Source organism: Pleurodeles waltl, chromosome 9, assembly GCF_031143425.1.
Source record: "Pleurodeles waltl isolate 20211129_DDA chromosome 9, aPleWal1.hap1.20221129, whole genome shotgun sequence".
Taxonomy (NCBI): Eukaryota; Metazoa; Chordata; class Amphibia; order Caudata; family Salamandridae; genus Pleurodeles; species Pleurodeles waltl.
Window position 1 is genome coordinate 39,486,244 of NC_090448.1, and position 14,030 is coordinate 39,500,273.

General features: G+C 42.4%; 1 protein-coding gene across 1 annotated transcript in view; it reads left to right on the plus strand.

Annotated features, from left to right (window-relative positions):
• Positions 1–14,030, plus strand: part of UQCRC1 (ubiquinol-cytochrome c reductase core protein 1) — a 43,545-nt gene that overhangs the window by 14,462 nt on the left and 15,053 nt on the right. The window contains exons 2-7 of the mRNA XM_069206228.1: positions 169–309; positions 966–1,052; positions 1,829–1,958; positions 2,372–2,570; positions 10,078–10,157; positions 13,325–13,440. Of these exons, the coding sequence (XP_069062329.1) occupies positions 169–309; positions 966–1,052; positions 1,829–1,958; positions 2,372–2,570; positions 10,078–10,157; positions 13,325–13,440 (753 nt within the window). The remainder of the gene's footprint in view (positions 1–168; positions 310–965; positions 1,053–1,828; positions 1,959–2,371; positions 2,571–10,077; positions 10,158–13,324; positions 13,441–14,030) is intronic.

Consider the following 14,030-nt stretch of genomic DNA (forward strand, 5'->3'; position numbering starts at 1 on the left):
TATTGTGGCCGAATTTGACAGTTAATTGATCTCTTATCCATTGGAGAATTTACTATGTTTTTTTTCCCGTGTTTGCTTTGAATGATCTTCTGACTGTGCTCTAAATGGAATTAGTTTGGTTGCCTTGCTCTTGTAGACGTACTCTGTTTATTCGTTTCTCTCAAATAGTCCTCATTGTTGAGCTTGAAGAAAAGCCAGAGTACTGCTTCCTATGCACAGACGCTACAAAATATTCCTGAGACCCAAGTGTCAACACTTGAGAATGGCTTGCGTGTTGCCTCAGAGGATTCTGCTCACCCAACCTGCACAGTAAGTTGTATATACATTTGTGTGCAGTTTGGATAGTTTAATTCTTACAGTTTAGTCTTAATCATACATAAGGAAGAACCACATCAGCGTGGTAAAACCGCTTTTGCATTTTTGGCTTTTCTCTTAACCATTCACCTTTATATCTATATATGTTTTTATTTAAAAAAAAATATTACATCTTTCTTCTATTTTCATTGCTCCCTTTTTTCATCTGAATCCAAAGAAAAAAGTTGATCGATTTAAGTCCCATTTTGGGATTCTTGACAATTGGGAGACTAATGGAGTTTAATGCGTTTTTTTCCTGTTCTTTTGTCTGGTTTGTTTTCTTTATCAGGCTACTCTGAAATGAAGAGTACATTTTAGTTGCCTATAAATGTTCTTGTTTGTTTGTTTTTGTTTTGTTTTAGTATGTTGTTGCCGAAGGCACACTGAACTGGAAAAATGTTAGTCTTTAAATCCCCCCCTTTTTCTGCATTAATAAAAAATATATATACCTGACATCTGTTATGATTTTGAAAAACCCTAGAACTTACTTTGAAGTTTAAACCTCATATGAAGAATCCAGAAACGTTCCTAGCGTTGCTTAATATTAGGAGCCATAATACCCTTCCTAGAAAGTTTTCCTTTTCTTCACATCTGATTTCCTTTGCCTTTAGGTGGGGGTTTGGATTGGAGCTGGCAGTCGATATGAGAATGAAAAAAACAACGGTGCTGGCTATTTCCTCGAGCACCTTGCATTTAAGGTATTTGTGTTATTTCTCAATCATGTCATACTGTTTGTTTTACAATTGTAAATGCATAGAAGAGTTATTGAACACTTGTACTGCCCATTCCTACTTCTGTCTTCAGTTCTTGACCTTTACTTGGGAATGGTTGGTGATGGAGACTGAGGAAAAGTAATATTTTGTACACTGATTTTTGCACCGTTGGAAAATAGCCATCCTATTGCATGCATGTGCAGTGTGAAAATCATCTTGGAAGGATCGAAAATAACTATCCAAGATGTATGCCCTTCACTATTTGTTTTGTTTTTGTGCCACCGTTCTACATTTACTGGCAAAACCAATATTGGTAGCCAAGCCCACTGACTTTGTCAGTGCTGGTTTAAAATGAGTGCAGTATAATACGACCACTTTACAAAGCCCTCAGCCTTTTTGCCGCTTTTCATGGTATTAGATGTTTTTGCCAATTTGGAAGAGCAAAACATATTCTGTGCCACTAGGTCTGTTTATATTGGGTAGCAGGGCGAGGCATATAACTCATTTACATTTGTGTTAGTATTGTGAGAAAGTAAGTATATCTATTGGAGGGAGTTCTCTGCAGTCCTATTAAATTCTTTGTGCCGTACCTTGTGAGCTTGCTCTCTAGAAAGGCTGTATTTTTACCATTACAACACGCTATGTGCACTTTAGGGAATTAAAATATCCAAGCTGTGAAATCATAGAGACTGGTATATTTGGACCACATTCAAATACTAAATTATCCTGTTTTGATATATCACTTATTAATTTATTTTCAGGGAACCAAGAAACGTCCCCAGGCAGCCTTGGAGCAAGAGATAGAGAGCATTGGTGCACACCTCAATTCTTACACATCCCGTGAGCAAACTGCAATTTATATTAAAGCTCTTTCCAAAGACCTGCCAAAAGGTATGTGCATCTACACGGAAGGGATGTTGAATTTACTGGCGAATGCCTGTACTGCTGGTTTGTTTGTTTGTTTACTATTCTGGTTGTAAGGAAAATTAAGAACATTCAAAATATAAGCATTTGACTACCAACTTAGTCCTTTATCTGTGGATTTGCCACATCCTGAAGTGTTGTGCACAGAAGCTGCCCCACTGCCTACAAGGCAGGCTTTGCGCATGTTTGACATCTTTTAGTTCTTTGGAGTTGTTTCTTAATGGTGCTTTTGAGCATCTTCAAATGGAGACTAGAATTATGTCCTTATATAAATGTTTTACGTCTGATTAATTGCTAGACTGCTGCTGGTTAAGAACAGAGAGATCTCTAGTACACATCTACTACATGCTCTTCAAAGGTCATGGTCTTCTTTTTTACAGCTGTGGAAATACTGGCCGATGTTGTGCAAAATGTCAGCCTGGAGGATTCTCAGATTGAGAAGGAACGCAGTGTTCTTCTCCGTGAAATGGAGGAGATTGATGCAAACTTAGAAGAGGTCGCCTTTGATTATCTCCATGCCACTGCTTATCAAGGAACCCCTCTGGGTCGCACTGTCATAGGACCGTCTCAGAATGCAAAGTAAGTAACAAAGGTGGCATTTGTACACTGTATACTATTACAAGTGTGCTTTGCAGCAGACCGTGGTGGCTCAACTCCGATAGATCTGTTTTGGCCTTTAACATCTGGAAGTACAGGCTGGTTTCCAATGTGTTATGTTCTTTCAGTGTAAGCATTTGGAGTGTTGTTCTTCACACAGACAATAATGGAAGTGTTTTAATTGTCATGATGATATGGTTAATTTAATTTCTAATAGATACTTCTGTTTTTCAGTCGTGTGTGTGTGTGTATATGTATATATATATCCACACACACACACACACGTTGGTCCTTGTTTGGGCAGAGGGTGCTCCATTACTAAGGTGGTGCGAACAAAGCAGTAGGACCAAGCCGCTCCAATTCTCTCCCAACACTTCCCCATATTTCACCTGTGAGAAAGCTCAATGGTGAGCGACACGCGTAGGATGCATGAAATAGCTGTTTTGTAATACCTGACTTTGGGAGCGTGACTTACTTTCCTTTGGGGGGAAGTGTTGGGAGAGAATTGTAGCGGCTTGGTCCTGAGCAAAATTGAAAAGGAAAATAACAACCATTGTATCCAACATGATGCTGCAAACTGCCAAAGGCTGTGCGCAACTTGGATTTGGGTGTATACAAGAGGGATGGCACCCAGCCCTGGCTTTAGGCCAGACCCCACAGCCAACTCCCACTGCCAAAGGCTGTACGCAGCTTGGGTTTCGGTGCATGCAGGAGGGTTGGCCGCGGGGATGGGTTATGGTTCTGTGTAAATCTGTACGCGGTAAAAAAAAACACACAAATTCAATGAAAAAAACAAAGGTTACAGGGACTATATAGTTAGGTTCTGAATTTGCTCGCACAAAATGAGAGAGATTCAGCAGTTACAGTTATGGTTAACTCAAGTAACTATAACTTGCGCAATAAGGTAGCTATGTCTTGCTCCTTTGCCATGCCCAGCTAGTTACTCCACATTACATCGTTGATGACCACTTCTATAGCATCATTGATATTATTACTGCAACATTTGCAGTAAAATTATTGATGAGAAAACTGTGCATGGCAGGGACGTGAGCACATTCATTGAAATACAGAGCAGTTGCTTCAAAGCTGTTCTGCTTCTCTGTGTAGGTAGCTATCCATCTGCACTTTAAAGAGGGGTTGGAGATTTCCCCTGCAGGTGGTGCAGTGAGATACTGCACCTGCCTGCAGGAGGAAGTCTTTGTGGGTTCTTAGGCTCTGGGCTACCTTAAGGAGGCTCAGTGAAGTGACAAATGTGTCCTCCCCTCCACCGCCTCTAAGTGCGTTTTTCTCCTGAGCACAGGAATGTTCAGAGGCACCTGATTTTGTGAATTTCCTCTCTTCAGGATCATAGTACGATTGATGCACTCAAGAGCATGGTATACACAAATAAGAATTGTTCACAAAATAGGAACACTATGGACACCGCTTCTGTCTCCTGCAAACAATATAGATGTGAAGCACAGTGATCTTCACAAGAATGACTGATTACACCTCTTCTCCCAGGCTCCATAAAGCAAATGCACCCAAGAGCACTGTGCTCTCATACTTGCCAAACTGCCCCATGTCTTGTGTTAAACTTTCAGACTCTTCTTTGTGTTTTTTAACCAGTAGAAATTTGTATGCTGGGATTTTTTAGTGTGTACTGACTGAGTGACATGCCTTAAAATATAATCTACTGTTGTTAAGTGGACTGACTGCGTTTCCTTTGATATGGAGTTGCTTGACAGCCTTTCTGTGCACAAATGGAAAATGACAGTCCGAAAGGTAATCGGTGAAATGGCAAAGCAACAAATCTTGTCCCAGAATGGTCCGTCATAAATCTGTGTGCAACTCAAACGTAATCATGAAACCTTACTTAGGATACTGAAGGCATAAAACGGGGATGGATTAAGGTCTGCTCCAAAATGTCTTTGCCTGATTTTAAAGGAATGATTTACTGCAGCCTCCTCTCCCATTGTTTATATATTTATTTTACTTCTCCTTCCTCCTTTCTCACACCATAAGCAAATAATATTATTTAATGAAAAAGGGTTATGAGGGAGAAGAGACCCAGCATCAAGTTAATCTGTAAAAGGCATTGCTGGAATACGTGTTTTGTATATTTTTAAAACACAGATGAAAAAAACAAGTGTAAATGATTTAGAAAAATAATAAAAAGCCAAAATACCAAAGAACAATATGAAGTGGCCAGCATAGAGCACATCACAGCACTTTTTAAAACATGTTTTTTTTAGTTTTAGCCATGCTCTACAATAGCTGTGTACAGCATGGCTACAAATATTGACAAAGCCCATAGAATGAGACCTATTAACTTTGCCAATGCCTGGTTTTACACCAGTCCAGCTCCAAAATTATCCATCCAACCCAAAAGATGCTCACAGCGTTTCGTAGGCACTTGTGCATACGTTATCGTGGATGCATCTACAAAATGCTGTGGCAGCATTATCATGCCCCCACCCCCCAAAAAAACAAACCCATCTATATCTAGTCATACTGCACAACATGGCCCATTGACCCTCCCAAAGTTTGTTTCTATCCTTGCCACCTGAATGCCTGTAAGTGTCATATTCTGCATCCTCACTGTTAACTTAGTATTTGGATAGATATTAAACATATTGTGAATCAGAATAATTTTTTTTACTACACGCTAATACATTTTTGCAATATAATGATGCATCACAATAAATATTTAAGCTTCTGCAGTCAACTTTGTGTGGCTACTTGCAGAGTGACTAGAAATAAGCACAGTTCCCTCTTCCAAGTTGAACCCCAGTTGTGCTGTGTCCAGAAGCGAAAGTACTTCAGTGTGTTATTTATACCATTGTTCACTGCTGCCTATTGGACAGCAATACGAGAGGAGTGAAGTGGTGGGGCAAGAATATGTGGTGGGGGTTGTTGCTTCCCTGTCTATTGCTAACTCTTCTTGACTCCAATGCAGACTCTTTCACCACGTATGAAACATAGCATGTCCTACATTTCCACAATAACGCTCCATAGTACAAAAGGCAACAAACATATGTAAGCATATTGCCACACAGTTGGATGCTGCCTTTTTCATGGAAACTAGATTCCATGTACGTTTTTGGTATTATTACACATAAGGTGGCAGGATATCTTGGTGCTTTTAATTTCACTTGGCCACACAAAGGCCAAGAATGTTTTGAATTGATAAATTTGAACACCTAACTTGTCACTTTTTATTGTTCGGAACTCTGTCCTAATCACCCTTTTCTGCAGATCCTTTAGACACAATTTGATTTTAGGCACTTAAATCTGATTTCATAATCTTCTCAATCAAGGACTCCTTAAACATCTTCCTCGTTAGCCTAATTCTTCTCTGACAAATCCACCAAGACCCTGATCTGCTGAACTTGACATACATCCGGAAGCATATTTCACTTTTAAATCTCTAATGCTACACTCTGTCCCTCCTACTGACATGGACGGCCACCCTCACCTGGATTGAGCAGATCACATTGGCAGCCTCATTCACTACAGTGTATTTCACCCAGCAGCACATCAGTGACGTGGAATTAAATGGCACCCCTACAATACTACCTTGCAATATGGCTATGTAGACTTGCTGCACTGTGCTTGCCCTTAATCTTTCATGCTTCCTCGCCTCCCTCAACACCACATCCTTCACAAATCATGCCACCATCATTGAATCATTTGTGAAGAAGCTGTTACTCTCATATTAGGAACCTTCAGCCTAACACCTAATATATAATTCCATTGAAGACCAGCTTCAACCCAGATGTCCTCTCCAGTTGCCACAAAATTTACTTACCAACCCCTCCTAGGCAAGATCATTGAAAAGTTAGGTTCTGACCAGCTACATCATTGAATCGCAATCACCACAAGTAACTTTATTATTGGGACACAATACCACAAAATACTAGGAAGGCAACCCTCCAATAGGAGGTAAGTAACACACTAAATCTATACACTAGCCATCAGAAATAGGCATAGAAAAGGTTATGCAACAATGCCAGTAGCAATAACCAATAGTGACCCTAGGGGGAGCCCAAACCATACACTAAAAAAAATGGAATGCGAACACAGGGCCCCCAACTAGGTAAGAGCAATGTGTAGAAGGAAGCTGGGGGTACTAGAAAACCAGAGGTAAGTAACAACACCCCTCAGCGACCAGGAAAGTAGTAGTAAATCACTGCATTTTCCCCAAACCACCCAAAAGAAGGAAAAGAGAAAAAGACAACACCCACACAAGACTGCAAGAAACCAGCGTTGGATTCCTCAAGAGGAAGACCTGTGGAGAGAGGGGACCAGACCCAAAAGTCACAGTGGAGTCCAGGAGTAGTAGGAGCTACTACCCACCCAGCTGTTCTTGCAGGAGTTGGTCGACAGGTGAGGAAGAACAGGTCAGCACTGCAGCCCTGGAGTCCATGAAGAGTTCCTGAGGGATGCAGACAACGTCCCACGCTGCAGTGAAGATTGCAGACGGGTGTTGGTGCAGGAATTCCACCAACAAGCCTTTGGAAAGGCAAACTCGCAGTTAGTAGAAAAGTGGTGCTGCAAGGGACCAGCAAGGCCCAAGAGGGGGAGTCACAGCGGACCCTCAGTGTCGCAGAGAGTCCACAGGAGCAGATGCAGCACTCACCGGAGTCCCACAGGACTGGGACACAGAAGTCGCAGAAGGATCCCATGCAGCACTACAGAAAGGGATCCCATGCCGCAGGAGAGCCACGCAGAGGGCTGAGCGTCGCAGGAAGGAGTGCTTGGAAGAGATGCAAACAAGCCTTGGCAGCTGCAAGAGACAAGCATGTGGGCACTGTCTTGCGGGGGAAGGCAAGGGCTTACCTCCACCAAAGTTGGACAGCTGGCAGGGAGGACCAAGAGGACTACTCTGGACCAGCACCTGCGATGCAGGGTCCACGCAGCTCGAGATGAGGGAAATCCACGCTGCCGGTCGTCATTTGCAGCAGGTACCTGTGGATGCAGGGGAGTGAATCCATCACTCCAAGGGAGATTCCTTTTTCATGTGCGGGCTGAAGAGTTGCTGTCTTCTGAGGGTGCACGGCGAGGGAAATGTTGCAAAGCTGGCAGGAGCTGTGGAAACAAAGTTGCAGAAGACTCGTCTTCATTGATTGCAGCGCTGTTGGTGCCTGGAGGATCCATTCGCGGTTCCAGTGGACAGAACTCGAAGTGGAGGTTGCAGAGGAATCCTGCTGGAGTCTTGCAAGCCGAATCTGAGGACCCACCCAAGAGAGACCCTAAATAGCCCTGAAAGAGGGATTGGTCACCTAACCAGGTAAGCACCTATGAGGAGGGGGCTCTGACGTCACCTGCCTGGACTAGCCACTCGGATGCTCCCAGAGTTCCTTGACAACCTTAGAAACAAGATGGTGAAACCTAGAGACCCTCTGGAGGTGCTCTGAGCACAGCCCCTGGGTTGGTGATGGACAGGGGAGGGGTCACTCCCCTTTCCATTGTCTTTTTGAACCAGTGTGGACTGGTTTATGCACGGAGGGCACCAAATGTGCCCTTCAAAGCATACCAGTGGCTTGGGGAGGCTACCCCTTCCAAGCCAGTCACACCTATTTCCAAAGGGAGAAGGTGTTACCTCCCTCTCCCAAAGGAAATCCTTTGTTCCGCCTTCCTGGGCTTAATCAGGTCAAGCAGCAGGAGAGAAGAAACCTGTCTGAGGGGTGGCAGCAGCTTGGGATGCCTGGAAAGCCCTGTAAGACTGGTGGTAGCAATGCTGGGGGTCCTGTAAAGAGCCCAAGAGTGCATGGAATCATACTTCCTATACTTGCAACAGTATTGCGGTATGATTCTGACATGTTTGCTACCAAACATGCCCAGGTTCGGTGTTACCATTATGTAGCTGGACATAGGTAGTGACCTATGCCCAGTACTTGAGTAAAATGGCATCCCCGCACTCACAAAGTCCAGGAAAATGGATCTGGAGTTTGTGGGGGCACCTCTGCTAGTGCAGGGCAGGAGCCCTCACACACAGGTACCTGCACCCCCAGAGGGCCTACCATAGGGGTGCCCTGGTGCAGTGACCTGTAGTGAAAACTGGTCCATGCACCCGTTCCATGGAGACTGCATGACAGGCCTGCAAGAACTCTTTGCTCACTATGGGGTGGCATAATAATTGCTGCAGCCCATGGGGAACCTCTGGTACCCCAATGGTCTGGGTACCATATACTTAGGACTTACATGGGAGGGCCAGTATGCCAATTGTGGGAAGAAAAGGGTGCAGTTACCAATTTAGAAGGGAGAGAGCATAACCACTGTGGGTCGTGGATAGCAAGATTCCAGTCGACACAGTCAACCACACTGACAACAGGCAGAAAATGTGGGTAACCATGCCAAGAAAGAGGGCACTTTCCTACAGGTGGGAATGCTTTGCTCGTCTGTATTCCAGGCTCCCACAGAGTACAACCACTGAAGAGCATACTTCATGTGGTTGCATCACTCATTGCACAACCAAGGATGTATGACCAGATAACATTCATGCTTCATGATTTCCACTGGCTCCCCTGCACTACCTGCATCATCTTTGAGATTCTGATCTTCAATGCAATTCCCTCTGTGCTTGGCAGATGAGCAAAATCAGCAGTGACCAGAGTAACACTTGCAACTTTCACGTTACTAGATTTAAAACCAATAAACCAAAATGGAAAAGATCAGAAGGCCGGTGTCCCTCTGTGCGTCAAAGATCTGGAACTTCACCCTGATTCAGATCCAGCAAGCATCCTCACTCCTCTTTAGGATTGTGATCAAGATGAAACTCTTAATGGAACATATAATCCACAAGTATCTTTTGCTGCATCCTGATTGGATGCCCTTCAAAGCATACCACCATTAACAGTAAGAAGGTTGTGTTTCTCCACCTGTCAAAATGTTCTTTCTGCTCTTGTTCTGCACTCTAATACGTTACAGATAGTTTTGCGCCACCTTAATGGCCATGCTGTACCGTGGTTTGAAATGCTCTTAATAACCCAGATCAATGGGCCACAGATTTTCTTGTGGTACAGTTGCTTGGAGGCCAGTCATTTTGAACTTGTTCAACGTATGTTGATATACAGACAGTTTATTTTTCTCAGTCTAAATTGTTCAGTTGTTTTGCTAAAGCAGAGTGCTAAATTGCCTAATATTTTATTATTTAGCCTACTGAAAGCATGTTTGGAAAATTACATGTTTTTATTTTTTGTGCATATTTCAACTTCACGGGAAATTCATGCACCTTTTCTAGATCTGCTAACCTACAGCAATAAAGCTTAAGACCAAAATGGGTAATGGAGGCGGGAGGAGTTAAAGTGCAGAACAGGACCCTTTCAATCTGTATTTAACAGGGAGTGTGTCTCTAGTTGAAAAGAGATCAGAAATTGGATGTCCCATGTATCTTAAGCTCTGCTTTGTTAACCCACGGTGACATTAATCCTTGGTGCCTGTGCTTGAAAGAATGTTTCCAAGTTTCCCTTTCTCTAAAGCGTTGTTTTCTTTTTTTTTTTTGTAGGACTTTAACACGGGCAGATCTTCTGGAGTACATGAACCTTCACTACAAGGCTCCCCGCATGGTGCTTGCTGCTGCTGGAGGTTAGTTTAAAAACCAACGGAGGGACTTTATTTTGTTACATCTACATACCCTTTTCTCATTTTCATATCACTTTTGGCTAAAAGTTAATATATGTGCTTTTTTAACTGCTGTCCTTTAAGTCTGCTGTCAGTTACTAATTCTATATGGATAACATTTTTAGACCTGGTGCATGAAATGAAGTGAACACTATGTTCTATGAAGTGTTGCCTTTATGTCCGTACTGGTGATGGAGATGAAGAATGGACCAGCCTCAGCCAAGTTAGATCTGTATCTGTATTCTAAGAAGTAATTCATTAAACTATTGACTGTGACTTGAAGTTCCTTTTTGCTTTTGGCTCCCATCTGTCGAGGGATGAAAAGCAGACCCAGTCACTAGCCTGCACTTTACGTTGGCTATACGTTTTTGCGTCCAAAAAAATACACTGCCAGGGGGAGCCAACCCGTTACAATTTTGGCTGTGACTCCGGAGGAACTTGTATGTTTCCTGTTTCAAAAGAAAAGAAAAGATCCAACACAAAAATGCCCACGCTTCTTTTTGAGGTAGAATGCAGTTTTTTTTCTTTGCCATAGTTTGATAACATTTTTCAAGGGGTACATCCTTGCCCATTCTTAATTTGGTTTTTGAACAAACACATTGTAACCCTCCTAGCTAATACAGAATTGTATCCTTATATTAATGACTGTTACTGTCATGAATTACTTTTCCTAGACCTTCATTTTTATTCTTGGAAGAAAGGCTGTCTACTGCTGAACAGAAAATCACAATCCTTTCAGATTACAGTAATGCTAATTGTGAAAAGTTTCTGTTGTTCTCTTTGTTATTCATGAGCGCCAACAAAATGAATTCGAGATTTCAAATTTGTTAAATCACTGTTATCATCTAGTAACAGTGAGAAACAACTTTTGTTTTTATTGATGTTGATGTATTGTTTCTACACCCTAAAGGAATTCCTGGCTGCTCTAACATGGACAGCTTTACTCTCATCTATTTGGTGTCACTCAACTCCTCGGTGAAAAACTTCCCTGTTATTCACTGTTACCCATCTGTAATTTTACATATCTTTGGCTTTTCTTCGCTATAATACCCTGCTCTAAAGTTCCAACTAGAAGTGTGCTGTAGCGTGCAGTGCCATGAGGAGCTTTAAGGTATACAGTGTTGGCCTTTAAGCAGTCACGTATGGGCTTTGGGATGGGAAGGTCAACCCAATACATGTCAATATCAAATGTAAGGCACCCCCCTCCACTGTGTGCCACTACACCACTCCTTCATCTGTATTTGTTGATGAATTGGCACAAGCTTTCATAAAAAAATAAGGCCTGTAGGTCAGTGGCAGACCCTCCCCTTGATCGTGCTGCCTGTTCCCATTAAATTCTCCCTCCTGTTGTCCATGTTGCTCCAACTTCACCTGCCATTAAAAAAAAAAAAAAAAAGGGGCATCAGGCAGCCAGCGCTGGTTGCATCGTGGCCTTTTTTCCCTAACTTTTGCAATGCTACTCAGAAGCACCCTGCTGTACAACTTGACAAAAAGACATTGTCATAGCCAATAGCTCTTGCATAGGTTCAACCTATTGCCTTTGCCAATGCTTGTTCTTGTTGGTAAGCACTCAAGGTGCTTGTATTTTCCTAGTGTCTCCCTTGTATACTACTTTTCCTGTCCCCTTCCCGCACCCATTCCACCCAGCTTTATTTTTTTTAATTCTCCCTGTCCACTTAGATTACTTTTTTGTTATTATTATTATTATTGTTACCACCAATCCTTTTTGGCAAAGGATTGTCTCAGCATGTAGGCGTGCTTCCTGTTGAAGCATGGACATCCTAGCTCGGTGATACATGTCTGCACCTTCGAAGTGATGCAACCGCATCATTGTGCCATTTGTTTTCTTTTATTTTAGCAAGGACCTTTTGATAAAGCCAGTAGATCTAAATTGCAAGACCTATTGGCTTTGGCAGTGCTTGTTTTGCTGCTGCTACGCCTGCTGAAAGTCGGTGTGGTTGGAAATAAAGTTGCAACTGATCTTCCCATTGCTGGAACCCTATGTTTGCTATTTAGCTTGGTCTTAAACATTTCAGTTATTTTTGGTGCTGGAGTTTAATGGCATCCTTCGTGATAATCCATCAGAGTCCTTATTTTTAAACTTGGGGTTGAGCCGCTGCTGAACCTACTGAGGTATTGCCTTTCTAACTCTGGCTATGTATCACTTTCTCTTAGGTTGCACTTACTCTGGTGATTTTAAACCTTTCTCAAGAACAATTTCAGCTTGCAGTGTGAACTTGCCACTGAGCGGTTGTGTTAGCAGGCTTTTTTGTGAGTGAGCAGATTGCCGACAGCCATAGGGAATTTGTGTGTGACAAATAGCAGAAGGGGATGATGGGGTGTGCTTGCCAGTGAACAGGAAACCAGAGCCTAGGGTCTGATCGCATCATGGGAAAACAGTCGACAGTGGCCACGTGGGTTGCAACAATTTACTTACTGGCTGCAGCATGCATTACAGCAAAATATCTCTCTGTAGGAGGGTTAGTGATGCACTTGTATGCTCAATCTTGAGTATTACTGGTGTTTACAGTGTTTCACTCTGTACTGCATCTGTAACACTAGTCACTGGCATTTCTCCATGGTGGTCACCTGCAGGAACTCCTCTCCCAGCTCCCCTCTTTGTCCTCCACCTTCCTGCGAGATCTCCTTGTGGCTCTAAAATGAAGTCTGCAGTCGGATCAGCATGCAAGGATAATGTATCTCATAGTATGCAAGCTGCATTAGTCAGACGTCATGCCTTTGCATTGCTCCAGTGCAGTGGTGCATGCTTCTGGTTTCTTCTGCATACACTGTAGTTCCAGAAGTAAGATTAATTGCTATCAGAGTAATCCTGCCTCCCTGAATCTCAATTTTGTTTTAAGACATTGTCATAGCCAATAGCTCTTGCATAGGAGGTACAAAAAAAAAATGTGGTTCACCAAAATAATGTGCCTAATTGCTTTAAACGTTATAGCTGCTTAAATGATGTATTGGATGTATTGAAAATGGGAGGTTCTGTGGATAATGGTGCATTCTGTGGCAGGTGTGCTTGATTTATTTATTCTCTTACTTTGAAATGAACTGATGTGCTCCTAGTTATTTCTTTGCAGCCTGGTTTGCATTACTAGTCCTCTTTCCCTTGTCTCCATCAGGAGTTGATCACAAGGAGCTTGCCAGCCTTGCCCAGCGGCATTTCGGAGGAGTTTCCTTTCAGTATGAGGGAGATGCTGTCCCCGTTCTAACACATTGTCGATTTACTGGCAGTGCGGTATGATGACCATTCATGCTTTTTCATGACAACTTTTCCATTTAACCGTAGTGTTTTTGGGAAAATAGTATAAGGTTTCCCTATCGCCTTTCAAAACAGGCCTTCTGTAATTCTGAAAATGTATAGTTTGATTTGGTAAATTGAGTTTAAAAACAAATGTTGTTTGGAAAAAATACCTACAAAACAATGTTTTTGTACTTTTGAATTCCAACTAAGCTCTTGCTCTTCTGATCAACCTTTGGTATTCACTCCTTTTTGGACCGTTTGATTTGCACCAGGTATTCTGTTTTTTGTTAAATGTCTGTTATCGTAACATAATAGATGAAGTTTAAAAACATAGTTTCTTTATCCTTTAGCTAGTTCATGAAGCCGGATTTTTTTTCATGTTCTGGTGGAACTAAATCCCGATGAGCCCACTTACACAATCTCTTTTCTCTCAGTGGATAGAGCATCAGCAACTGAATCATGCACCGTATGGCTTCCCACCTCATACCAAAATGTCGGGAAAGGGAGTTAAACATGGTGTGTCTGCTCCTGGGTCTCAAAAATAAAAATTAAAGTAATTAAAAAAAAAAAAAAAAAAGCTTTGG